The following is a 27,150-nucleotide window of genomic DNA, read 5'->3' as shown; positions in this document are numbered from 1 at the left end:
ACAAGTTAGATCTGGTGAAACCATGACTCCCTAGGTCACCTGCTAGGCTCACAAAGGTGTGGTGTCCTGCTCAGGGGTCACCCCATTAATCCCTAAGGGCCAGTACTCCCTTCTCAGCCTCCTTCCTTCTTCCTCATAGCATAGCCATCTGGGCTGTGGGACTCTGGGCAGTGTCACCAGTGCATACTGTTCTTACTTCTGTGGATGGCTTCATCTTGGTCAATATTGATTTGGTTCTCTCAAGTACTTCCTTTTGTCCCTTCCTTTTCCAGAGCTCTCTTCCCTGCAGGACCCTGTAGTAGAGAGGGTGAAAAGACAAGGTCAATATGGTTCTTGCTGTGCAGGCGCAGCATCAGTGAAAGTGGCAGAAAAACTGATGCACATGGCTAAAGCAAAGACTGAAATTCCAAGGACTGTCTTCAGGCAAAGCTTGATCGAGGCTCAAATGGTATCAGCAGGACCTTGCTTTTCTCAGCTGCCTCTCGGCTCTTGTTTTTTAGTTAGTTGTCCTCTTGGGTGAAAAGCTGGAAGCTGGCAATGACAAACTTTAGATGCTGATTCAGGCTTAGGGAAATGAGCCATGCTGCTGTCCCAGGGCCTTCCCATAAGGTTTCAGTGGGTTCCCACTGCTCTAAAAGTCTATGCTGACCACATATATGGTGGTGGCCAAAGAAACATTGTATATAATCAGGTCCAGCTTACCTGCTTCTGTCTGGGTTAGGGTGGAGCCCTATCAAGTTCATGACCAAAGGGACCCAGTAATGTTTCCCTAAATGGAAAGGTACTTGGGGTGGGGAGGGGTGGATCATATTAATCCATAAGCCATCTCAGAGGACATACAAGTTACATATGTTATGTATTGCCTCCTGAACAGGTCCTGAATAGGTGCTCAGCTCATTTCATGCCCACTGCCCCCACAGGACTAGCAGCTCCCCCACTGACCAGTGCCCTGTGATGTCTCTGTTCACCAGGCCTGCAGGCCTGCCAGGTGAGGGGTGTGAATCAGTGGATTAGACCTGGAAGGTCCCAGCCCAGTCTCTGGACCAGAGTCCCACTCAACTTTCTGCTACCCAGAAGTACCCTGTTCATTCTGCTGTGAATGGATGGAAAAGAGGAAGGTGATTTATTTGGATTTGCTATTAACAAATGACTCTAGACTTGGTTTAAACAACACATTTATTTTTCACAGTTCTGGAAGCTGAGAAATACAAAATTAAGGCACCAGTAGATCCAGTTTCTGATGTGGGCTCATTTCCTGATTTGTGGAAAGCTGACTTCTCACTCTTTAAGGTGGAACAGGGTGAAGAGGTTCACTGGCTTTTTCTGATAAGGGCACTAATTCCATTCATGAGGTCTCTATCATTATGACTTTATTACCTCCCCGATGCCCCACCTCCTAATACATCATCTGGCATTAGGGGCTCAGCAAATGAATGTTGGAGGTACACAAATATTCAGCCCTTTGCAGATGAGTGGGACATGGTGATATGATGACAGGGGGAGGTAAGGATATCACTATGGTTTTGACTTGGTGGGGGCAGGAGCTTCCTCTGTGGTATAGTCACTCCCAGTGTCCCTGGGGGCTTTATAACTATTATCACCAAAACTCTGTTGTGTGATGCGTACCAGAGGAGAAACAGGTTCTGAGGGACAGTGCCATGCCCAGGATCACTGGCCTCGAGGTGCATATCTGATCACCCATTCTTCATACTCAGCCCTGAGCTTTGTCCGGTGGCTGAGGAGACCAAGGACCCCTCTCAGTGAAGATGTGATCTGTTCTTCTTGTTCTTTGAATCTGTATATGAAGATTTGTAGGGGTGGTCCCAGTGACATGGGCATGGGCCATCACTTGGGGACACTTTGTGGTCAATTATCTGGGTTGAATGTCCAGCTTTATGAATGATGTGGGGATGCTGGGGAGTGGCCTGGGAGAGCAGGCACCAGAGGGAAGAGGATTGAGCCAATGTTTATGCCAGAAGCTGCTTCCTGGGTTTGCTACCTCCTCCATACAATGAGCATTGAGGGCTGGAAACCTGTCTGAGGGTGCTAAAGGCCTTTATTTCTTACTTTATGCTTTTTGGGTGGAGGACATTGCTCACAGTCTGGAGTCTGAGAGATGAAAGGGGCCAAGAGATCTTTGAGGTAGGAAGGAGCACACTTTTGTCTAATGTGACTTCTTTCATGTTACCCCCACTCCTTGCTGGTTAAGTTCCTATACATGAATCTTGGAGTTGTGGTATTCCAGGGAGTGAAAGCAGGGGTGGGACTTTGGGGACACCAAAGTTTAGCACTAAGGGCCCAGTCCAGACAGGACCACAGGAGCCCAGAAATATGAGAGCAGCCCCACCTGGGAAGGCTGTACAGCAGAGGGTGCCACTTCCTACGTGGGTGGACTTTGGGCTTGGTGACCTGGGTACCTGGAGAGGAACGGTTGTCTCATCCTGTCCAAGTTCTATCAATTACAGTACAAGATTAAACATTCCAAACACACACAAACGTTCAGTGTGGAATCTTTTCTACTTTCAGATTTATTCTATACAAGTAAAAGCAATTAACAAAGACAACAACAACAACAACAACAAAAACCAACCCATCACTAATAGTTGCCTTTATGGGGAGGGCCTCTTCCCACCTTGAAAACAAGGCTGGGGACATCAGGTATCACTGCTATGGACAGGAAGCAGACCACAGAGAGGAGGGAGAGACCAGGATTTCTACCTTTTGCCTGGGTCCTTTCTGCTCTCCTGAGTGAGGGGCCCCATTGGGGCAGTGCTGATAGCCCTGCTACGCTCATCTACTGGGGACCAGCTAACAGGGCTGCTGCCGCCCAGTGGACATCACTGGCTTTTCCTCTAGAGCCTCTGGGCCAGTTGCCTGGCCATCTTCTCCTAGAAAACTTGCTGAGATTGTGTCCTGTGGCCTGTGTCATTCCCCAGTCTCCTGCTGCCTCCTAAGATAGCCGCTTACTGCTGACAAAGTTCCACAGACATAGCACACAGGTTCCTGAAGGACCCAGCGGCGCCGCAGCCTAAGCGCTCTGCACTCTCCTGGCTGGGATCATCTACCTGAGCCAGTGCTCAGCCCCGGGTCCCAGCTCAGACTTCCCTGACCTCAGAGTACAGGCAAGATTAAACCAGAGAGGTGATCTCAGGCGCGTACTGCAGCCTTCTGGAAATGTTTCTTTGGGTGTGTTGGGTAGTCCCTTGCGCAGGGGCGGCCATTCCGGATGCGGACGCTAAGAGCTGACGCAGAGGATTCACCCTAGGCTGAGCTCCCCAAGTCCACGGGTCACCGATGCTCAGGGGGAAGCATATGGCTGTAGTAGGAGGCGACAAGCTGCTGTGTTAGTTTATAAATAAAATAGGTTTGCGGGGAGCGCATTTGTAGCGGGCTGGGCGCTCACATCTCCTCTCTGCGGATGGGAGCCAGCATCCTGCTGCCTCCCTGCGCCATCTGCTGGCACATTAAGGGGATGGAAGTCGACTTGGGGAGAGATGGAGACTGAGTTCAGCAGCTCATTCTAGGGAAACCACACCTCCTTGCTGTGTTTCCTAAGTGCCCTAAGAGGACCCGTTGATCTGGAGGGAGAGTTAAGATCAAAATTTCAGACAGCTGGAATTTCACTTAGAATCCATTCATTGTAGTTCAAAGACTGGCATCAAATTTATTATTATCATTTGTTAAATATTTTAGATCTTTTCAGAGAATCTACAAGGGCATAGCAGGTTTTCTTCCCCAGTACATTTTGTGTGGGCAGGAGATGAGGTGACACAAACGGGTGGGACACACGGGGGGAGGGCTGCACCTACATTGCAGGCTTTGGTCCCCTGAGAAAGAACAATATCTGAACTTCCACTGGGTAAGCTAGAGGGACCCAAGACCCACAGTCAGGTAACATGAAGAGGAAGGAGGAAGGGGGTCCATGGGGGACAATGAGGACTACAGTCATACATGCATTCAACAAACCTATCATAAAGTAAAAATACACTCTGTAGGGAGGGTCTGCTGAGCAAGCCCCTGCTCGCTGCATGGCCGCCTGTCCTGCAAGCGTCGTGTTGGGATGGAGCTCAGGGAGTAGTTGGGAGGGTTGATTTCCATGGTATTAACCAAGATGAGGGTCTTTATCTTGGTGGGGGTGGAGTGGGCAGTGTAAGCTGGAACAGGGGTCTGGGCAGAGTGGCTCCAGCCTTCAGGGGTCTCTCAGCTGCTCCCTTAGGGGCAAAGGTTTGACCTGCCCAGGTGTCAAAGGAAAGGCAGATGGCAGGGCCCTCCCAGGGCCACAACAACATCCACTGATTGTTGAGGGGCACAGGACAATGCTGTTCTCTGTGCCAGCCTCAAAGCTTTCCTTAGTGGAACCCATGGTGTTCATCTTTCATGAGGATGTTCACATCTTGGGAGCACCTGGGGTAGGAATATCCAGAACCAAACAAGGCAACTCTGGAACAGCGGTTGATTTTTCAGATTCTGAGCCAGATGGTAAGGGGCTGGGGCCTTCTCAAGAGAGACAGGTGGTGACTGCAGCATCTGCTATGATAGCCCCTGACTTGGTTGGAGTTCAAGCAAGAATTGGCTAGATTCAGTAAGACAATCCCTGGGCTCCCTGTGACTGAAGTTTTGCAAAGAAAATGCTTCACAGCAGTTATAATAGTCTCCAAAGTTCTAATGAAAAAAAATATGTTTGGTTGAATGTTTCTTCTCAACACTCAGGGCATCCTGCTTTTTACTCTTTATAATCGGGTCATCATGTACAGATGGCTGTCCCATAATTAGTTAGTTGTTGGTCCATCTCAGGATAAAACCCACCCCCCCATTCCTCCTCTGTCACTTTGTGATGAAAACATGGCGCTCTCTCTTCAATCTTTGAGAGACAGGTGAAGAAAGTTTTTCTTGATGGGAATGGAAGGCTACACATGGATGTGACAGTGTTTTAAGTGGGGGCTGGGAGATGCTGGCTCAAGGCTAGCTCTACCTCTGTGTGACCCTCAGATATATTCATTCTTTATCAGAAAATGGTGTTACACTCCAACTTTAACAAAAGGAGGTAATCAAAAGCCAGTCTCTATGGGAGTGCCTAGCTTAAGCGCCAGCACCTGTGGACATTGAGCTAAACTGCATTTGAATCTGAGGGAGACAAGGGTGCCTGACAGATGACCTGGGACAAATATTGGTGACAAAGTTCAGGGGAACCTTTGAGCCTGGAGTCTTGCTCTTCTGAGCTAGGTAGAGAAGGAAGAGGAGACTCGTCCAGGACTGGAACTACAGAAGATGGATCCTCAGTCTGGGTCTCCAGCCCTCTGCTTGCCCAGCCAGGGAAGCTCCCTGCCCCAGTTGTTGGAGCCCAGGGTCAGAGAGCCTTGCCCTGTGTTGCCTTAGTAGCCGTCATCTGTGAAGAAGGGCCCACTGGCAGAAGGGGAGCAGTCACCCTCCTCGCATGGCTGCGAAAGCTCCCCGTACTCGCTGTTGTAAAACACCCGACTTCCTTGTGGCCCCCGGTTGGGCCGGCGCCGCCTCCCCTGGGGGTCAGAGTGTGCTCTGGACACATCCACATCCTGGCCTGGTCCTTTACAGCTGCCAAGACAGGGAGGATGTCGTTAGTAAAAAGACAGAAGAGATCGGATGTGGGTCAGGTTCTGATTGGAATCATCAAAGACACAGTCTGAACACAGCACGTTCAGAGACTCTGGGAAACACACACCTTTGGCTTAAACAGCAACAGGACTAATCTGATCTGACAAACACTCTGGGGAACTTTTTCTGTCCCAAACTTGGACACAGTTCCACCTGGAATGTCTGATTGCATTCCCCCAAACCTGCTTCTCTATGATACACCTGCCCAGTGCAGATGCCTCTGGTGCATCTGTCTCTTCATGGTTCATCAGATGTATTTCCAGCCATACAGAGAATAGCGCCCTCTGTTGCCACTTGTAGTGAGCAGCAATTGTCTCTAATGAACAAACTCCTTGTGTACCAGTCTTCTGAATTCTGGATTATATCCTACTTCATTAGGACCCTATTTTCTAGGACTTTCTTTTCCCCTTACCACCTGCCATTTGAGGTCCAGCAGACTGCCCATTTGGAAATAGTGTCCTTCCAAGATGGCTGCCCCTGTGCTGCCCATCTCAGTAAATGGCAACAAGGTTCACTCAATGGCTCAAGCCAAGCATCTGGCTGCGGTCTTTGCTTTCCTTCAGCTCTCACACCCAATGCATCCAGATGTCCTGTCCACTCTAACTCCATAATACACCTATGCATAAGTCTCTACCCCTCCATCCCTACACAAGAGTGGGTTTGCAGGCTCTGTAATACTCTCCTGGAAGATCTCTGTGCTTTCACTCCTGCCTCCCTGTTCTCCAGTCTTCAGAGAGACCCTTAAAGTTAGTCATGACATCAGAACACACCCTTCAGTGGCTTACCATTGCCCTTGGAAAGAAATTCAAGTTTCTCATCACGGCCTAAGAAGCTCTGCAGGTTCCAGCCCATGAAGGCTTCTCTGACCACTTCCCTAAGCTTCATTCTTAGGTGTCACTTCCTTTGAGTTTTTGGAAAATGCTGATTTATTATTATTTTGCTCTAAATGGTGCTCCTGAGAAAACCCTGATATACCAATTGTTTCCTTTAAAAGTCATTAGGGTTTCTTTTTTCGCCTAAACTCCCTAAACGTTTCTCTTTAAAGTCAAATCATTCTACTAGAATTTACTATTCATGTGTCAGTTTTCCCAGGTATCCTTCTAATATGAAAATTTATGACTTCATTTGTTTATTTAAGAGCATTATCTTTAAACTATAACTTTAAAATATTAGTTTTACTCCTCTGTATTTTCTTCCTCAGGGACTCTGATTTTTATGTATATTGTATGTCTTCTATTCATCTTCTATATCTTTCTTTCTGATCCTTTTACTTCAGTTTCTTTTCTTGATCATTCTCTATATAACCTCCACTATAACTCTGTTCATATATATTGTCCCTCTGGCACCCTGATCTTCATTTTTGATAAGATTTATCTCAAATTGCTTTCAATTTCCTTCTTAAATTTAGTCATTTTTTAAAATCTTCATTTTATTTGTGACATAAGTTCCCATTTTATATCTCCATTCTCTCCATTTATTTTCTGGATTTTTTAAATGTCTGACTTATGGTGCAGCTTCTTGTTTCATTATATATTTAATTCATCTTAAAAAGTTTTCATCTTTTTAAGAAAACTCCACTATGAATTTTAATTCTAATTTCCTGTTTTAGTCTTACAATAACTCTGAATGAATAGTGCTTAATTTTTCATTCATGATTATTCATGTTGGAATTTCCTACACCAAAAATAATAGATTATCTTGTGAAAGGGGCTGAGGATACACATGGTGCTATGGTCTGACTGTGACCTCCAAAGTTTATCTATTAGAAACTCAGTCCCCAGTGCAAGTGTTGAGAGGCAGGACTTTTAAGAGTTGGTTATGTCACCAAGTGGATTAATGTTGTTATCACAAGAGTGGGTTTGTTATAAAAGCAGTTGGGTCCTCTCAATGTTTCTCTCACTTTCTGCCATGGGATTTTGCGACAAGAAGGACCTTGCCGGATGGTGGTACCATACTCTTGGATTTCCCAGGTTTGGTAACCAGGAGCCAAATCAATTTCTGCTAATTTTAAGTTATCCATTCTCAGGTATTGTTATGGAAGCATACGATGAACTAAAATAGAGGGCTTCTTAGGTTTCTTCACTCAAAAGTGCCATATCAGATCCACATCTTTGGTATCACTAATTCTTTCTTGCCAAAGGCAGCTCTTCACGTCAGGTGTCATACTTCCACCAAGGGCCAACCAGTCCTTTGCTGGCCAACCACAAGCCCAGGTTTTCTAGATCTTTCACCTACAGACTTGGACGAAACATTACACTGCAGGGGAAGGAATCTGGCATCCTGAAGGGTCACTGAAAAGATGATGGAACCTGGGAGTGAAGAAGAGTTGACTCCCCAGGGGTGAGTGTGGACCAAGGATTAAGAGAAGACAGGAAGGGGCTGGGCAGGTAAACCACTTCCTTCTTCTTCCCATAGATGTCTCCAAGATATTCTGTCTTTGCACCTGTTTGGAGAAGGTTCTTTATTCCAAGTTTTCACACCTGCCCAGTGATCTGTTGCACCTTTTCATGGCTTATCATAATGTTTCCAAGGGAACCTGTGCGAAGAATTGTGCCCTCTGTTGCTGCCATAGTGAGGCGCAGTTTCTGTAATGAACAAATCATTGTGTGTGTCTTCTTCTGAATTCTGGATTCTACCTTGCTTCTGTAGGACTATTATTTTCTGGAACTTTCTTTTTTGGTCGCCACCAAGCAGTATTCCCTTCCAGCTTACTACCCTTTCAGAAGCAGTGCTTACCAAGACCACCAGCCCTGGGGCCACCTACTTGCACCTGGGGATTTGCTGTCTCCTACCAGGCTCAGCCTCCTCCATTCTCAGCCTCCTCCATTCTCTCCCCAGTGGGATTGGTCACTGTTCCAAGGACATGTTTGTTTTTTTTTTTTTGCACTGAGGATTGAATCCAGAGGCATTATACCACTTGGCTACAACCCTAGGCCTTTTTATGTTTTATTTTGAGATACAGTCTCTCTAAGTTACTAAGGCTGGGTTCAAAACTTGTGATCTTCCCTGCCTCAGCCTCCTGAATCCCTGGGATTACAGGTGCATGCCATTGCACCTGGCTTGTCCTAAGGACTTTGCCACATGCTTCTCTCATGGGATAGTCTTCATATGACTCTTCTTCTGCTATTCTGCCATGGCTTAGGATTGGCTCTACTGGTTCTGGGTGTGGATGGACACACACACACACACACACACACACACACTTTCCTGGGTACATCATAGACATGGGCTTAGTGGCCTTACTTCTTCTCCTTGAAAAGCTGTGTTGTTTTTAGCAAGATGTGTGCAGACTTGAATTTAAATCACAATTATACTCTGGTCTATTGTCTCCCTCCTCCCCTCCTTCTTGCTTTGGGTGGGGATCAAACCCAAAGCCCCATGAATGCTAGGCAAACACTCTACCATTGATCTACATCCCCAGCCAACCCTTTTATTTAATTATTTTTAAGTGATAAAATGCTGTTTAGTAAGGAAACATAAGCCAAAATATACTCCAGGAAATATTACTATCATTAATTTTCTAAAACCAAGTTACTAATTTAGGATTTTAATAATAAACAGGTGGCAAAATATCTGATTTCCTGACTAACTGTATGAAAAATTAAAGTATACTTGCAAAGTCCCTCTTATGCTTACAAAATGCAAATTTCTCTGAAAACTGAAATTTTGAAGCATTTTCAAATTTTTGATTTTTGGATGCTCAACTGGTAAAGTCTATGCAAAATATTCTAAAATCCAAAACATTTTGATATCTGAAATTCAAAAACTTCTGGTCCCAAGTATTTTGGATAGTGGATACTCAACCTGTAACTGACAAGTTGTAAATCATTAACATACCTGCAACAAATGTGAAAATAAGATCAACTGTCTTCTTGTTATATAAATAAATAGGTGAGGTTTAGAGTAAAATATTTAGTGATAACGTCATATATTGATTCCAAACAGCATAGGCAGAAGCCAAGGATTTGTTCTGCAAAGCTATGACAGGTGACCCAAAAAGGGGCTCTTGACAAAGACACTAAGGTCAAGGGAGTGGTCTGGATAAATGACCATGGGCTATTTGGGGTTTGGAGATGAAAGTAGTCTCCCCTTGGCTGGTGTGTGTGTGTGTGTGTGTGTGTGTGTGTGTGTGTGTGTGTATGTGCATGCCCATGCACTGGGCACAGTGGATCACACATGGTTTCACAAAATGTGACATCTGATCATCCATCAAATGAAAAGGAGGTATTTGGACCAGCACCCAGGTACAGCCAGAAGGGGACTCTTTGGTGATGGGGGACAAAAGTCCTGCAGTATTAGAGCAGCTTCCCTTGAACATACAAAAAGGCAATAGGGAGCCACCAACGGTTCTAGATAAGAGTGGCAGTGCACACCAAGCCCCAACCTCCCTCACCAGGCCTCTGCTCAGAGCCTCCTAGGGAGGGCAATGCCCACCTTTGCAGGGGAGGAGGCCTCCCAAGCCCTTACCTGAATCCACTGTCTTGTCTATGCCTGCTCTCTATCCGCTCAAATTCCTCTGAGGCCAGCACCATCCCACTGTCTGTCTGGTTATCCTGTGTGGAGAGAACCAGCAAGGCTGTGGGCCAGGCTGTGAGCACCAGCCAAGAAAGGACTTGTGTGTACCTTCATTCTGCTCATCTAACACCTATCCCTGTGGAAACTGAGCCAGGCTGGAGGTGTCCATTCTATCACCTCCGGAGCATGCAGGTGAGTCACATGTCCCCACCATAGAGGGAGAAACAGGTCTTGGGGGAGCCATGGGGACACCATGCTGGAGAGCCTATAAGGTAGCCAAGCATGTTCTCAAAGTACGGGTAGAACAGGAGCAATAGGAGAAATGGGGAGAGTATGTGAAATAATTTTCTGGCAACTCATAGTTATCTGGAACTCAGATCCTGCTGGAGACACACATCCTGGGTTTAGTGGGCCTTTGTTCCCTCTCAGTTGTGGCTTGGTATGGTTTTCATTTTGAATTCCACTGGAGAGGACTGCAGTCTTCTCTCGGTCTTTGTTTGGCCCTAGAGACATGAGCCTGAGTCTGTGTGGACTGGTGGAGGGCTCCCTCTGTTGATTTGGCTGTCCAACCTCCTTGGGCCGGTGCTCATTGGCCAGGCTCAGAACTCACTGGTCCCATTAGGTGAGGGCTGGCACTGAAAGTCCTGGCATGACTCCTGTCTGTGCTTCACCAGAGCTTAGGTCTGAGGGTTCAGTCTCCTTTTCTACAAGTGGACATACTTGTCCACCCTCACAGAGCTGTCTAAGCTCAACTATGCTTGACTCACATCGGAGGACACAGGTGTCACTATATAAGTGGACACTACAAGTTTTTCTGTTCCTCATATCCCATCTTCCTCTTGTAGTGCCACTGTCCTCTACTTGCCTGGTGGCACTAATTGCCAGTCAAGGAGGGAGGGAGTCTGTGACTTAAGCTGATGCAACAAGAACTATCTGAGGGGCAGCTGTTCCCCCCCCCTGGGAAGAAGAGGGCCTGGGGCTGCCAGGGAGGGGAGCCTTGTGTGGGAGTGACAAGAACACAGGGGAAAACAATTGAAGGTGGTGGCTTTGTATGAGACCCAAAAGTACCTGAGGTGCTCCCTGGCCTTGACATTTCAAGTGACTTTGCCAAGGAGATACCTGTACCCCCATGCTATTTTGGCAGTAGTGACAATAGGTGGGATATGTAATCATGCTAGGTACCAGATGGATAAAGAAAATGTGATGAATAGAATATTATTCCATTTCTAAAAAAGGATGAAATATTGTCAATGCAGCAGAATGAATGGAAGTGGAAGATATTATGTCAAGTGAAACTACCCAGACATTGAAAGACAAATACAATATAGTCTCTTTCATAGGTGGAAGCTAAAAAAAACCAATTTACCTGGAAGTAGAATAGTGATTAACAGATGTTGAGAAGGTGGGGAAGGGTGGATAAAGGAGGCTGGATTTTATTAGTGCATGTTGTATGTATGTATCAAAATATCACACTGAACCCCATTAATATGTACAATTTATACATATTAACTGATAATAAAATAGCATTTTAAAAAGCAGTTGACTTCTGTCACTTGCTTCAGAAATCTCTGATGCTTACCTCCCATTGAGGTACCCCTGGCCCTGATCTGAGGTACACAGATCTCTCCCCCCACCCTTCCCTTACCACAGAGGCTTTGTACGTTGTTGGGGTCATAGGGAATTCTTCAAAGGTCTTCATCTTGGGGGCACCCTGGGTCTGAGTCCCTCTGGCCAGGTACCCGGGAAAGGACACACAATTATAATACCTGTGGGGAGAAAACAGAAGGTACTGGAGAGGCACGAGCCAACTACCCTACTAAAATCTCCCCCTCACCTCTCAATCTGCCTTCTTCTCCCTGATGAAGGACCTCCAGTGTGGGGTATGAGCATGGGTGGGGCCTGGGCCTGAGGTCTGGACATGTCCCTGGTCCTGCCTTGGATGTCCATCATGCAGCCCCATCTGAGGGATCCTGGGCACATCCCTCCCCTTCCCTGAGCTGCATTTCCTCACCTGCACAAGAAGGATAAAATCTCCAAAGTCCCCGAGTGGGGTGCACAGTAGTAAGAAAATGGTGTGCACAGTAGTAGGAAAGTGGGGCACATCAAACTGGTCCTGCTGCTATAGCCACTGGATGGCCTGGCCCTGCCTAGGCTGAAGCAGACCTGGCAAGATTCTCAGTTCCATGTCTCTTAGCCAGGCTGGTGGGAATGTGGATGGTGCAACTTCCTAAGGCTAAAATTCTGGGAACTTAGGCTAAGTTCTCACTGCTGAATACCACTAGTGAGTGGCTGACTCTGCTTCCAAGACAGTGGCAGTGAGTGATCACACCCTGGGAAGAGTCTGGGCCCCAAATCCAACCTACTGGACAGTCTTCCTGCAAGAAAATGTCACTGGGATGGGTACTGCTTGAACTGTGGTGAGGGGGCCTTTTCAGGGAGGGGGTTGGAAGTGCAGAGAATTAGAGAAGGCCAATTGCCTTATTGTTTGGATAAGGGCTTGAATGTGTCCTCAAAGGTACGTGTGATGGAAGCTTGGTCCCTAGTGTGGCAGTGTTGAGGTGGTGGAACTTTTAATAGGTGGGGCCGAATACAAGGTTATTGGTGGTGGTGGGGGGACTACCCCTGGAAGGTATTAATGTAGTTCTCTCCAGACTGGCTAATTCCTAAGAAAATGAGTTGTTACAAAAAGAGCTGTGCTGACCCCAGAATCCCTCTGACCTCCTGTTCCACCATATGCTCTCTTCTGTATATGCTCCTGCTATCATAATGGGCTCTGCCATGTGACTCCCCAGAGGTAAGGAGATACCAGTACCATGCTCTTGAACCTCCAGAGCTGTGAGCTAAATAAACCGCTTTTCTTTATAATGAATCCAGTACTCAGTATTTTGTTATAACAATGGAAATGTCTTAACACTGATGGGCAGAAAACAGGACTGAGGAGGCTCAGAGGAAAGCACAGCTGTAAGGCCATAAGGCTTTGAAGGGGGCCCTACAGCTGCTGACCAAGCCCACAAGGGCATTGATGACCCTACTGCTATTATTTAAATGATTCTAACATCCAAGTCATCTCTCAAGTCACTGTAAATTGCTTTTCCTTGATGATGTGTGAGGATAAAAATATACTGTCTCCAAACGGCTTCTCCCACCTCCCCAGCATCATTCCCAGACCCAGGGAAGCAAGGACCTCGCAGCCAGGCTGTGGCGTTGCATGCTGGGCGGGCTGTCCTCCAGGTCTTCAGTGGCCACATGCAGGGCTGTGGTGGATGCCTGCAGGAAGCTGCTGTCCTCTGAACTCTGAGAGCTGCATGGGGCTATGCAGTCCTCCTCTTCCTCCTGGCAAGAATGTGGAAGCTGATCAGGGTCAGAGACTGTACCTCAGGCCCTGCCCCTGCACTCAGGACTGCTGGGGTCCTGACCTCTCAGGTGGGGTCACGACGGGCTGTGTGTGTGAGCATGTGCTCTGAGGATTAAATAAGCTCCTGCCAGAACCCAGCAGACTTAAGCAGTGCTCAAGGCAGTGCAGGGGTCAAGGTTGCTGAAGTCTTGCTGGGCCAGCCTCATTCAGTTCTCCCAATAGTCCTCCCAGGTCTCCCTTTGCAGAGGAAGCAGGCAGGTTGGGCTGGGCCTCAGCAGAGCATCCTCACTTCAGTCTCTTGGCTGCTCTTGCAGCCTCCAGAACCAGTGTAAGCATTTTACCTTTTCTTTTGGGCAGAACCAGACCCAAATTACCCTTTTCCAGTCCCTGAGTCTCAGGCAGAAGCCTGCTGCCTGGTCACTCCTCCAGGTCCCAAAGCATGAGGTACTAGCCATGAGTACCACCAGGGAGGGAGGGATGCAAGACACAAAAGTCCAGGACCTGGGTGCTCAGTGGGTCCAAGGAGGTGAAAGAACGCATCACCATTATGTTGGGGAGTCAGAGGCTACCTTCAGGTCTGGGAAGGACTAGCCTGGAGCTCCTCATGGGCAAGAAGGATCTCTGGATGGCAGCTGGAGCAGGCATCAGGGGTTGTGTGCACAAAAGGAAGATGCCTGTGTTTTCCCTTTGAGTGACTGGGTGTGAGACAGAGATGTGGGTGGTGGGCACTGAAAGGGCAAGCTCAGGGTCCTAGGGCCTGGACATGCATGACCCTTGTCTGGTAGCTGAGAGGTGAGCAGAGCTTAGGGGGCAGTAAGAGCAAGTCCAAAGTCAGGGTCAGAGATTGTAGTAGGTCAGAGCACAGATGGGGCTCACCTGCCGGTCCCCACTCTGAAGCAGGTCCCCCAGGATTTCCACCAGCTCTGAGAAAGCAGGCCTTGCTTTGGGGTCTCCTGACCAACAGCTCAGCATGATGCGGCGTCTGCAAGGGAAAGCTGGTTGCTGGCCTGTGATCTGGGCATGCCCTGACCCTTCCACCAGCCCATCCTAGCCCTCCTTTCTCCCTTGGATCCCTGACATCGTTTGGATGAGGTTTGAATGTGTTCCCCAAAGGTTCATGTGCTGGAAGCTTGGTCCCCAGTGTGTTAGTGCTGGAACCTTTAAGGTGGTGGAACCTTTAAGAGGCGGGGCCTAGTGGAAGGTAATTTCATGGGGGTGGTGGTGGGGTGAGGACATCCACCCTCATGAATGGATTAAAGTTGGTCGTATGGAGTGGGTTGGGTCTCACAAGAGTAACTCATTTGGAAGAAAGGAGGTTGTTATAAAAGGAGCCTAACCCCTGCCGGGTCTCTTGCCAGGCCATCTCTCTCTCACATCCTTGCACCATAACATGATACAGCCAGAAGATGCCGAACAGACGCTGGTGCCAAACAGATGCTGGTGCCCTGCTCTTGAACTTCCAAAATCATGAGCTAAATACATCTCTTTTCCAGATAAAATACCCACTATTTATTTTTTGTTGTTGTTATAGGAACAAAAACCAGACTAAGCTTGTCTCTTACACCCCCTTTGTCTCCCTACTCTAGGCACTGTTCCCCTTGTCTGGGGTACCCCTCCCCACCATTCTCCAGCTGCTTTTTCACTCCTTCTTCAAGTGTCACTTCAGTATCCCCACCTGGGGATGCTTTCCATGATCACCCTGACTCCTTCTAACTCCTGCTGGCTGTTCTCAGAGCACCCAAACCTCTCCTGTCCATCACAGTTATGGTTACTTAACTACCTTTTTGCCTGCCAGGGCCAGGGCCAGTCCAGCTCTATTGGCTCTAGTCTCCTTGGAAATGGCACAGAGCAGGAGGGAGTTGTTGACTGGTCAGTGGTGGAGTGAGGGCCTGTTTATACAGGCCCCAGGCCCATCCTGGCCTGCCTGTTTCCTGCTGCTGCCAGCATGCTGTACTTCCTGTGCCTGAATGCCATCCTTTGCCTCCATGTTTACATGTCCCCTAGAGTGCCCCCATTGCTGTGTGTCCTCTCTCTGTGCCTGTCCCCAGGCCTTCCTCTATGTGTGCACACCCTCTTCTAGCCTACATGCTTCACCTCCCATCCCCCCTCCCCACCTGTTGCATTTGTACTCTTCTCTCCCTGTGCCCATCCCCCCAGTCCCCAGCACCTGCACATCCAGCCAGAGACTTACATGGCAGGAGAGGCCAACTCTGGAGCCCTCATCCGGGTGCCATCTTTCAGTCGCTGGCAGAACTCCTCGTTGATCTGTACCCCAGGGTATGGGGAGGCCCCTGAGAGCAGGAAAGGACGGAGGTGAGTGGGGAGCAGGCTGCCCACTGCTCAGCCCAGCCTCCCAATTTCCCCTGTCCTATTCCATCCACCCTTTCTCTTCCTCCCTGTAGCAAGGTGAAGATGGGGTTCACTCTGTTGTGCCCAACCTGGGGCCTAGACAAGTTGTTGCCCTGTCCTCCCCCAGTCTAGCTCTTTATCTAGTTAAAGGAGGATGAGGCCACTCATTTGTTAGGGGGCCATGAATGTCTACACATTCAATACGAATTAGTGAATTCACAGTTACCAGGACCTTTATGGGTGGTGGAATTCCACAGAACCAGTTTTGACAAAGCTACTTTTCCCTCTTGCTGCATTTCCCAATGCCCCACTGTGCCCACATCCTGGGATCTCCAACACATTAGAACCAAGCACAATGGGCTGGGCTGTCCTTGATTGTTGTCTTTGTAGGCCTACCCATGCTACCCGCTTTTAATTATTATTATTATTATTATTATTATTATTATTAATACTTTGCAGAGGTGGGGTTTGAACTCAGGGCCAGTGCAAGCTAAACATACCCTCTGCCACTGAACTACATGCCTACCCTTTACTCCCCTTCATGTACCCTGGACCTCCCGAGTGCCTCTTGTTCACACAACAGTACCCAAGCTCCTAGATTCTTCCTGATCTTTTATTTTCAGTGACAGCATTTATTATCGTTGCCATTGGTGATACTTTCTTGTTTGTTGCCTCCCTCCACCCTAGAAGGGGACTTCATCATGTTCCTATGTGGGACTTGTATAAGTAGGTCTGTTCATTGAATGAGCACCAAGCTCTCTCAGGGAGCCATGAGAGGTGGAGGCCGTCATGTGAACCAAGGCTTTGTCCTGCAACAGGACCCAGACGATGCCAGGATGGAGGCAAAGTTCTCTGGGAGCTGGGCCAGGATGGGTAGAGGCAGGAGGCTTTCATGGCACACGACAAACCACCTGCCCCAGAATGATCAGACAGCTTGCTCCAAGTGCACACCTCCATGCCCCGCCCCTGGCATCAGAAATGCTGATGGTACAATCTGGAGCTGGTCCCCTCTCTCCTCCCCAAGTTGGACACCTCACCCTGCACTCACCCAGGGAGAAGATCTCCCACAGCAGCACCCCGAAGGACCAGACATCACTCTGTGTGGTGTACACCTTGTCGAAGATGCTCTCAGGGGCCATCCACTTCAGGGGCAGCCGGGCCTAGGGGACATGAAGGGAAGTGTGTTCCACGGGATGGCAAGGAAGAGAGGACTGAGGTCAGACACTGAAACATCCTCCTCCCAGAGGTCAGTTCCTAACCCTTCCTCCCGGGGTTGCTGATGTCTCTTCCTCATCATTTGTTTCTTTTCCTCTCATTACTTCTACCTAAGGGTCTCTGCTTCCAGCCCAGCATCCCCATCCCCTCTCTTCACAGCTTACAGAAAGTGCCTTCTGTAAACTACTTCCTTTACCTGCTGTCACCCACCTGTGAGTTGGAATGAAGGACAAAAGCCTTCTGTGTGGGACCATGCTAGACAGGGTAGCTGTCACAACACATTCTGGACTCATCCTTCTCATTTCCTTCCTCCAGCCTTCTTCCCACCTCTCCCTTGAGCAAACCCCTAATCAGCCATGGATGCTCATTCAGGCACCTTCTGAACTTCACCAGTAGGACATAGATGAACTTTTCTAGGATGGCCCCTGCACCAGGCCTACCCATCTCCAGATAGACATCACCTGGCTTCCTCTGCCCACACAGGGAGGTGGTGTCTACCAAATGGACCAAGACACTGGGTAAAACACAAGTTCTGATTGGAGCACTAGAGTCCCTGCTTGTCAATTCATGTCTTCACTTTCCCACCCCAGGCTGCCTTAGTAGATAGGGTCACTAGGGTCCTCTGTAGGCTCAGTGGAGGCACTGGAAGCAGTGAGTCCCCCAGCATCTGGGCAGGTGGCCTGGTAGACTAAGGAGCCCATGTCACCCTAAGCCAGCACGACCCCTCCTGCTCAAACAGGAGGTTTGTGGTCTCTTCCTCCCCATCTCCCCAGGCCCCCAACTTTTCTCCTTTTGCACTCACGCTGCCTTTGCGGACATAGTCAGGGTCTTTGTAGATGTCCCGGGCAAGGCCAAAGTCGCAGATCTTCACTATGTCACTTTCTGACAGCAAGATGTTTCGTGCAGCCAGGTCTCTGTGGATGCACTAGATTGCAAGGAGGTGGGGATTTACTCAGCTCAGATGGCCTGGGTGATGCCCATGCCTGGAGCTCAAGAGTGCTCCAGGGGGTGTCCTTTTTGATTCCTGCTCCTTTGGGGAAAGATTTCTGTGATTCCCAGGACTCATGGAATTGTGGGGATAGCAGAGAAAGGGAGTCAGCCAGACTGATTTCACATCCAGTTCTGTCACTGACTAGCCAGGGGACTTGGAAAGTGAATTCCTTACTTTGCTCTCAGTTTTCTCTTCTGTAAAATGGGAGAGACAGGAGCTGATCCTGGGGCTACTTTGGGGTGAAGTTTGGACTGAGCACACATAGGCATCCTGTTGGTTTTGCACCTTCTCCCCTCCACAGGGCCTGATGGGGGTTTGGGAGATTCACCTTACGGGAGGCCAGGAACTCCATTCCCCGAGCCACTTGGAAGCTGTAGCAGACAAGGTCTTCCATGGTCAGTGGGCTTAGCCACAGGTCTTCCACTGCACAAAGGACGGAGGTGGGCTCAGGAGCATCTCCTCCATAACTTTCATCTTCCACCCAGCCCAAAGGGAACATTTATTCACCCACCCTGACTACATCCTTCCTGGCCAGGTCCCTGAGGCCCTGGGTACTAGCTCTCAGCCCACTCTTCTGACCTTCACCTCCACTCTCTAGGATCACTGCCAGAGCAGTAAATACTGTTGTACCACTGGGCCTCTGCACCTGCTACTCCACCCTCCACTGCTTCTCCACCTTGTCTTCATGCAAACTGCTATTCACACTGTGATGCTCAACTCAAATGTCAAAAAGCTCTGTGGAAACTATCGCTGGGGAATCCTTCCTAAGTCAGAGTCCATTACATGCTTTTTAATGGAAGCCTCTCCACTAGGGCCCCAGGATGTTATTCTGGGCTGCCTGATCATGAGGTGCCAATCAGACTCTGGGCCAGGGGAAGCCAGGCTCTTACCTTCTTGAACAGGATGAGCCCGCCCTGCCCCTCCCTTGCCCATCAGGAGCCGAGTGAGCAGGGCCCTGTCGCTGCTCCCCGACCTTCTCCGGTCAGCCTTGGCGCCTTCAACCATCGCGTGGAAGCGCCTTCGCTGCTCGGGAGACTTCTCCTACAGATGGATAAAGCTGGTCTGAGGGGGCTCGCCTCCCATTAGGGAGGCGCATTCCATTTCCACCCTCAGCCCTTGGCTCTGCGTTAGAACTCTGGCTGCTGGCTGGGCCTACTTACCGCGTAGGGGTTGAAGGCTTCCCGCTTGGCGCGCAAGAAGTTGGAGAGGTTGCCATACTTGCAGAACTCTACGATCACCATGAGGGGCCCTGGAGAAAGGTGGGGCAGAGCCAGGCACTGGTGACTGAGGGCAAGCTGGAGGGACAGATGTACAGTAACGCTCCGGCCCTACACCACCACTGCCTGATATCCCTCCTGCGCCCCACCCCACCCCACTCCAATCTTGCCAACCCAATCCCAGCGTGTTCCTCCCATCCTTAGCGCGAGTGAGCCCACCCCGCAATTGCCCAGTCCTTCCCCCAGGGCACCCCGGTTCGGTACCGTTGGGTTTGGTACACGCCCCCAGGAGGTTGACCACGTTGAGGTGGTTACCGATGTGGATTAGAATCTTGAGCTCCGACATCAGGGCGCGATGTTCGCTAGCCGTGGCGCCCTCTGGAGGGGATACATGGGATTTAGCATGGTGCGGGACCTGCCCGCCCCTCCTCCCATGCCACTGACTTAACTAAGGCACAGTCAGTACTAGGGAGCAATGGGGTGGGGGCGCAGGGTACCCAGTACATCTTTCTGGTCCCATTGAGGCAGGAGGTTCAGGCAGAAACCTTGCTCTGATTCCCACTGCCTCCCTGTAAATCCTTGGGTGATATTCTATCTTTGAACATCAATTTCCCTTCCTACACCACAGTCCCTCCAAGAGCTGCTGGTGCTCCTCACCCAGCTGGGAAGCCCCTTCGACCCAGTCGACACCACACCTTTCAGCATTTTCACAGCCACGGTGTCACAGCTGCTGCCTTTGTTAATGCCAAAAGCTGAGGCTTCCACCACCTTCCCAAAGGCTCCATGACCAAGGACTCTCCCTGCGGAGGCAAGGAGCAGGTTCCAGGTGAGGAACCTGGGGCTGAGGGAGGAGAAGGGTGGGTAGCAGGGTGACCTGTCCCAAGGCCAGGAAGTAAGGGGCAGAAGCAGGAGGAACATGGGGTACCTCTTCTGCCAAACAGGAAGAGTGTGTGGAGAGGGAGCTGGAGAGAGAAAGGGAGAGGAGAGGCAGACAGGAAGCCCTCAGTATCCTCTCCAGGCAGGTGTGATACATCCATTTTGCTCAGAGCAAGGAAATGACCTAGGGGCCTGGGAACTGGGGGTGCTGGCCAAGGGTTCTGGGGGATGAAGGCCCAGATGGAACAGGTCAGGTCAGGTGGGGACCAGGCAGGCCTTCCTGGCAGGAGTTCTGAGAAGGGAGGGATTTCTGGCACACCAGTGGGGCCCACCCTGGAGCAGCTGAGGCTGCCTCTGCCAGGCAGGGCATGGTGGCTGGGGCAGGCTGGATGCTGGCCTCACCAAGGTGCAGACGCTCCCGGGGAAACTCCCACTGGCTGGCGTCATAGGACAGGTATTCACATTGTTCCTCCAGAGGCACTTCCCCTGGGTCCATGATGATGGACAGGTAGCCAGTCTTGATGTCTGCATGTCCCGGCTGAGGGTAGGGGTGGGAACAGCTTGTTGATTTGGTCGCGAAACTTTGCCTGCTACAGATGGCACTTGTTTGGGGGTTGGGCAAAACTTTGCCTGCTACAGATGGCACTTGTTTGGGGGTTCAATGAGTAAAGGTCTGACCAACAGATAACCTTTTCTCTTATTGGAGCCCAGCATAGAAGGATGGGGAAGTTTCCCAGGAGACTACCTGACAAACCAGGCTGGGGAACTTGTTTTTATTCTTAAGGAAGGGCTGGCCGAAAGAAAGACCCCATTAGGAGTTGGGGAGAGGCTCAGCAGGGGAAGCTACCTCACCCTTCGCATGTTACAGAAGATGAGGAGGAGGAGGATCCAGAAAAAGACAGCAATGACCCCGGTGCCAACGAGGATCACGATCTCCATGCTGCCTTTGTCCTCCGAGCCTGAATGGGAAAAGAGGGAGGGAGGAAAGGCTATACCTTACCCCTTCTGATAGGCATGACTTGCATGAGATGGGACAAAAGAAGGCTACAGTTAGGGAAGAAAATGGGTCTATGGGAGCAAAGCGGAGCTCGGACCTTCCACCGCCACGCTGGCGGAAGAGTTGACGCAGCCCTTGGCGTTGCACACGCTGCACAAGTAGCGGCCAGCGTCTTCTTCGCGCACGCGCTGGATGCTCAGTTTCTGGTTCGAGTCCGCCAGGTCGATTCCTATCGGGTGGCATGGAGATTCCAGCTCAGGTGGGCCTAGGGGCGTTGGATTTGAAGACCTCCCGACCCCCACGGTCGCCACAGGCCAGCCTCCTTACCAGACTCTTTTTCCAGAACCCTTTCGTCTTTGTACCACACAATGCTGGGTATATGCGCTCCAGCCACCGGGCACCTCATTTCCAGGGAATCACTCACGTTCACCAGGAGGTCTGTCAAGTTCTGCGTGAGCCGAGGAGCTTCTAAGGCTGGGGGTGGGGGTGGAGAGAGAGCTAAGTGGAGGCGCAGAAAGTAAAAATCACCTAAGAACCAGCACTCCGGGCAGGACTGGGAGCAGAGGTGTGGGAGGTGGGGGTGCAAGGGTGAGATGGGTTGCACAATACTGAAGGAAGGGTCGGGGATTGTGCGTGCAGGTGAGAGGCGGGGCTGAGCTGGGTAGTGGAATGCTCCTGCCGACCCAGACTTGCAAATAGACTACCCAAGCGCTACTGGGCTGGGTGCAAAGGCAGAAGCCGCGGAGGCGAGATGAGAAGCGTGGCTCCGCCCTTGAACACTGGCCTGGCTCGCCTCACCCTGCACTGAGAGGTACTTCTTGTGGCAGTGTTTGTCATGGCTGCGACGATCCTGCACCTCGCACACGTAATCGCCCTCATGCTCGGGCGCCACTCGGGGGATGCTCAGGCTGAGAGTGGCGTGGCGCTCCCCTGGTTTCGCTTCCTCCAGATTGGCCTCCAGCGGCGTAGCGAATAGGTGCACGTTCTTGCAGTCGAGCAGTAGCGGGTTCCCTTGGGCATCGTGCAGCGTGGACAGGTTGAGGCGGTACCAACGTAGATGCTCATAAGTGTAGTTGTCGGCTCGGCAGCTGAGGCGCACGGACTGGCCCTCTAAAGGCTCCTCAGTGGGTTCCGATTCTATACTGAAGCCATCGGGGATGGCTGGGAAGTGGGGAGGAACCTCTGTGACTCTGCCCAGATATTCGCTCACCTATCTGCCCTCTCCCCTTTCCCAGTTGGCCTTCGAATTCACTTAGTTCCCAATGAAGGGTGTGCACATATGTATCCAGGTGATCATACCACTCTAGAGCTCACTTCCTTCTTCTTTCTCCCCTTCATTGACCAATGGACCCAGATCTCTGATGTCAGCCCCACCTCACTGGGTCTCCTCCTGACTTCCTACCTCTCTTTGTCCTGATCAAGCCCCAACCAGGTTGCTGCTCTCACCTCTCCTAGGAGGCCAGATTCCTTGAGTCTCCTAGACTCAGTGGGGCCCATTCTTCATTCTTTCTTCCTACTGACCATACCCCACTACTCCTCCTCTTCTTGAAACAATTTCTTCATTAACTTTTGCCCGTACCACACTCTGGGTTTCCATCTCTTGATTCTAATCATTTCTTGTCAGGCTTTTATGGGCTCCTCCCTGCCCCCAAGTGTTCTCCCTGGTTCCATTTCTCTGGGGGTGCCCTCATTGACACCCCTGGGTCCAGTGACTGCCCACTCCTAGGCTTCTGAGTTCTCCTGAGGTCATCAATACATTTGAAAATCTGAGTAAGCTGTAGACCTTTCCAGAGCAAAATGTGCACATGAACCACAGGGCTCCACAGAGTTTTGGAAGGGTGGCAGGAGTCAAGTGTAGCTGCAGAGAACCAGAGGACACCCTTGAAGGAGATGGCTCAGGGCTGAGGGCAGACAGTATTACTACCCCAGTGCACCAACACTTAGTCCATATGCTGATAATCTCTAAATGTATCCCTCTCATCCAGCCCCAAGGCCCTATGGGCATTATATATCTCTCTCCAGTGCCTCATAATCACCAGAAATACAATGAGTCAAACCCGGCTCTGGACCTTGCACCCAGGGCTGATCAGGGGAAGAGGCCCTCTCTGAAAGGCAGTCTGGTCACTCACTGGTCACATAGAAGTAGATGAGTCGCTCGTCCTGGCCCACCTTGTTGAAGACCACACACTTGTACATGGCAGACACATTGGCATCCTGTATCACCAGCTTGCTCACAGTCTAGGTAGAGCACAGGTACAAAGATCCATTTCTAGCCTGAGTTCTTCAACCTGGACCCTCCCCTTCTGCAAGGAGGCCACTATGCCCACCAGGAATGGGGAAACTGAAGCTTTAGGCTGTCAATGAACAAAGTTCAGAGACAGGACCAGGAATGGTGAGGCAGGGAAGAGAAGGAATGGCCTTCACACAGCAGAGTTAGGAGGGTCCCTAGAAGAGTCAAGGGACAGTATATGGACAGTTCCTCTTTCCTGTGGCTGAGGTCAGAGGGCAGTTTTTGGCAGGAACAGAGAGACTTCAATCTGTGAGTGGGCTTAGTCTATGGCCATGTTGAAGGGTCAGAAGTCAACGTGACAATTGGGTCAGTACAAGACAGGTTTAAAATTCAGACTGTGGTCACATCAAGGCATCAGTTACTCCTGAACTGGGGTCAAGCTTGGCCTAAGGTCAATAGTGGTCATTGTGTGAGATCTTTGTGATGTGCCACATTGATTCCAGGGCACCTTTTTCTAGTGTCCAGGATAATCTTGGGAGGTAGGTAGCAGGTGTCCCAGGCTTTCAGAAAAAATTCTGGCTTCAGAGAGTAAGAAACTTGAGAAGTATGGGAGGAGACAGGGCCATAGGCCCTGCCTACCATCCAAAGACCCCCACCCCCACCCCAAGCCGGGCACTTCCTGGCCAGCCCTGGAACAGGAAGAGGCTCTGGAGGTGTGTAGGAAAACAGGAAGTGACTGTAGGAAGTGGGTGCCTTTGTTCATTCCCCCTCCCCCTCCTGGCCTCTTCTTAGCATTGCCCCCAGGCTGGTCTAGCAGCTCAGCAGACTTCTGTGGAGACCTGGTCAGCCTCCAGCCCCATCTTCTCCAAGCCTTGGTGTTTGTGAGCACAGGGGACTGTGGCCTGGCCAGGAGATCTTGGATCTCTGCTTCGTTGTCTGGGAAGAAGCAGGAAGCCTGACTCCTATGTGCATGTAGGAAGGGAAGCTGAGGCCCAGAAATTGAGGAAGGGTCACCTGGTTCTCAGCTGCTTTCCCCAAGCTCTTCTGGACAGGTGGAAACAGAGAAGGCAGAAGAGAGCCCTCCTAACCACCCTTCTTTCCCCTTCTCTTCTTGCCCCTTGGTGGCTGGACTGTACCTTATTCTTCCCCTCCACAAACTCGGTCCAGGTGTCCAGGCTCTCGATGGGGTTCACAGGGTCCTGTGTGGTCACCTCCCTCCAGTCGCGGCACTGAGGCATGCGATCCCTCTGCTGCCGACGACGGCTGTCACAAACCAGGAGGCAGATCAGAGACACAGCCAGGGAGAGCTCACACTGGGGGATAGGGGTCTTTGTCATCTTCAGAGTCATCTTACACCTTAGTGGGTAGGGCCAGTTCTCAGGCCAAGTGAGTAATAGGGCCGGTGAGTTTGTTTCTGCAGTGTTGCTCAGGGCCTTGCACTCCATCCTGTGCACTATATCCCACTTTTGCTGTGTTGCTTCCTTCAGAGTTTACCTGGGATCTGCTTACCTCGCTTGCCTCTGGGCAGCATGTCATCACTCTGCCTCAGGAGGACCACTCCACTAATCTTTCCCTTTCTCCTCCGGGGTTAGATGTGCATCCCCAGCATATTTGGGCCCCTGGCTCTTTCAGTTGGTATGAAGTATAATGGTGAATCATCAGAGGGAAGCAAATTTGAGGTACCAGTGTGAGATGTAGGCTATGTGATCCTGAAGAATCCCTCATGATCCTTGGATACTTCAGGCTGTTTCAGATTCACACCACTTCTACTGAGTTGAGCTTCCCCCACTGACGGTTCTGGAGCCATAGCCTTTTGGTTGCTGGTGGGGCTTCCCTTAACTCCTGTCTAGGTTCCTGGCATCCATCCCTCCCTAGCTTGTGACACAGGATCTCTAGCTAAATGGCAAATCTGATCTATCACTTCCATGCTTAATGTTCTTTACTGTCCCACCCTAGTGCCTTCAAGACCTCTGCTCACCTCAGCATCCTCCTCTCCTGTCCCCTGCATTGTCTAAGTTGTCTCTGCCATAAATATTCTCCCTGGCCCATCTGTCTTGTTGATATCCAGCTTAGTATAAGGGGGCATTGCTCAGCAGTTGGGTAGGCTCTGTTTTCTCTGTTGAGAATGTTGCCCTTCTTCTTTAAACCTGTTGTTGCTTTATCTATAGGGGGGTGATTGTGAGCTGCATAGATGAGCAAAGGCACATAAACATGCTTAGTGTGTTCTGAGGCCCAGAACAGAGTTTTATAGCAATATTCCAAGTCTGCCCACTTCGTGGGAGGGGCCATCATTGGTACCCAGATGCACTTCCTTTTGTCCTTCCTAAATGATGCAATTATGCATCCAGGGGCTTGCTCTTGAGAGAACTGGGTGGGGGCTAGCCCCATCCCCGTAGTCCAGCCTGGCCTGCTGGCATAGGACTGAATCAGTGATTTAATATTGTTAAAATGCTCATACTGTCCAATGTGATCTACAGATTCAATGCAATTGCTTTTATCAAAATGCCAATGACAATATTCACAGAAATAGAAAAACAATCTTAAATTCAGATAGAACCACAAAAGACCTTGGATAGTGAAAGCAATCTTGAATGAAAAGAACAAAGCTGGAGGCATCACACTACTCAACTTCAAAATATACTATAAAGGTACAGTACCAAAGTAGCATGGTACTGGCATTAAAACAGGGACTTGGACCAATGAAACAGATTAGAGAGCCCAGAAATAAATACATGCACTTAGAGCTGATTTACAATAAAGGTGCCAAGAACACACACTGGGAAAACAAAAGTCTCTTCAGTGATGAGAAAACTGTCTATCCACATGCAGAAGAATGAAACTAGACTCTTGTCTCTCACCAGTTATAAAAATCAGTTTGAAATTGATTAAAATTATAATACTTAAAGCTATAACGTTACTACAAGAAAAAATAGAGAAGCTGTTTCATGATGTTGGTCTGGGAAAGCGTTTTTATGAATAATACCTCAAAAGCACAGGCAACAAAAGCAAAGATAGGGTTTGAGTTCAGAATAGGGATTCTGGGAGGGGTACAGGTAAGGTCTGGGTGGCAAGAGGGGCTGAAAACTGAGTTCACCATGGTTGAGGTTGGGGAAATGGAGGTTAAATAGAGGAGAATGGGGTTGGGGCATACTTACAGGCTGCGCTGGGCAAATGTCTTGCAGGGTGTCCAGGGCCGCCAGTGCCACTGGATGCTGAGAGGTGGAGGCACCCCATAGGCTGTGCAGGTGAGGGCCTGGCGACTGTGGCGGGAGTAGATGCTGGGGGAGGAGGCTTCCTTCTCATGGATGTGTGGGGGTACTAGGGGAACAGGCATCGGCCAATCAGGTGGCCCCATCACCACACCTACCCAACCACCTGTCCCCTCTCCCATCGTCCCTGCCTGTACCATTCACCACCAGCTCCAGGCTGATGTTGCACCTCAGGCCGGCTGCTGAGTTCCACAGGGCGAGTGTGTAGATGCCTGCACTTGCTTCGGTCACTTCTTTGAGCACCAGAGCATGTGGACTGTGGCGCCCAGTCACTGCCTTTTTGTCCTTGTACCTGGCCCAGGAAGGGAGTTCAGGGGCTGTGTGGACCCTGCCTCATGCTGACACTTCCACCCCATCCAGCCAGAATGGTTCCAGGACCCCCCCACTGTATACCCAACTTCCTGAATGCTCTAGTCTCTTCCATTTGCATATAACCCATGCACATCCCTCCATCTCTACATTACTTACAATGCTTAATACAATATAAATACTATGTAAATGCAAT

General features: G+C 50.0%; 1 protein-coding gene across 1 annotated transcript in view; it reads right to left on the bottom strand.

Moving 5' to 3' along the window:
• Positions 1-3,644: 3,644 nt before the first annotated feature.
• Positions 3,645-27,150, bottom strand: part of Flt4 (fms related receptor tyrosine kinase 4) — a 44,889-nt gene continuing 21,383 nt past the window's right edge. Inside the window, exons 9-30 of the mRNA XM_015506416.2 lie at positions 26,783-26,937; positions 26,532-26,694; positions 24,513-24,639; positions 23,276-23,384; positions 21,945-22,307; positions 21,474-21,620; positions 21,244-21,375; positions 21,002-21,108; positions 20,552-20,687; positions 19,969-20,073; positions 19,538-19,651; positions 19,217-19,305; positions 18,947-19,097; positions 18,385-18,479; positions 17,868-17,990; positions 16,899-17,010; positions 15,693-15,792; positions 14,378-14,483; positions 13,331-13,479; positions 11,792-11,912; positions 10,099-10,184; positions 3,645-5,571 (exon numbers count right to left, since the gene is read on the bottom strand). Of these exons, the coding sequence (XP_015361902.1) occupies positions 5,373-5,571; positions 10,099-10,184; positions 11,792-11,912; positions 13,331-13,479; positions 14,378-14,483; positions 15,693-15,792; positions 16,899-17,010; positions 17,868-17,990; positions 18,385-18,479; positions 18,947-19,097; positions 19,217-19,305; positions 19,538-19,651; positions 19,969-20,073; positions 20,552-20,687; positions 21,002-21,108; positions 21,244-21,375; positions 21,474-21,620; positions 21,945-22,307; positions 23,276-23,384; positions 24,513-24,639; positions 26,532-26,694; positions 26,783-26,937 (2,989 nt within the window). The 3' untranslated portion in view covers positions 3,645-5,372. The remainder of the gene's footprint in view (positions 5,572-10,098; positions 10,185-11,791; positions 11,913-13,330; positions 13,480-14,377; positions 14,484-15,692; positions 15,793-16,898; positions 17,011-17,867; positions 17,991-18,384; positions 18,480-18,946; positions 19,098-19,216; positions 19,306-19,537; positions 19,652-19,968; positions 20,074-20,551; positions 20,688-21,001; positions 21,109-21,243; positions 21,376-21,473; positions 21,621-21,944; positions 22,308-23,275; positions 23,385-24,512; positions 24,640-26,531; positions 26,695-26,782; positions 26,938-27,150) is intronic.

The sequence above is a fragment of the Marmota marmota genome, unplaced genomic scaffold (assembly GCF_001458135.2).
Source record: "Marmota marmota marmota unplaced genomic scaffold, marMar, whole genome shotgun sequence".
NCBI classification, from domain to species: Eukaryota; Metazoa; Chordata; class Mammalia; order Rodentia; family Sciuridae; genus Marmota; species Marmota marmota.
This window is presented reverse-complemented; position numbering and strand designations above follow the sequence as displayed.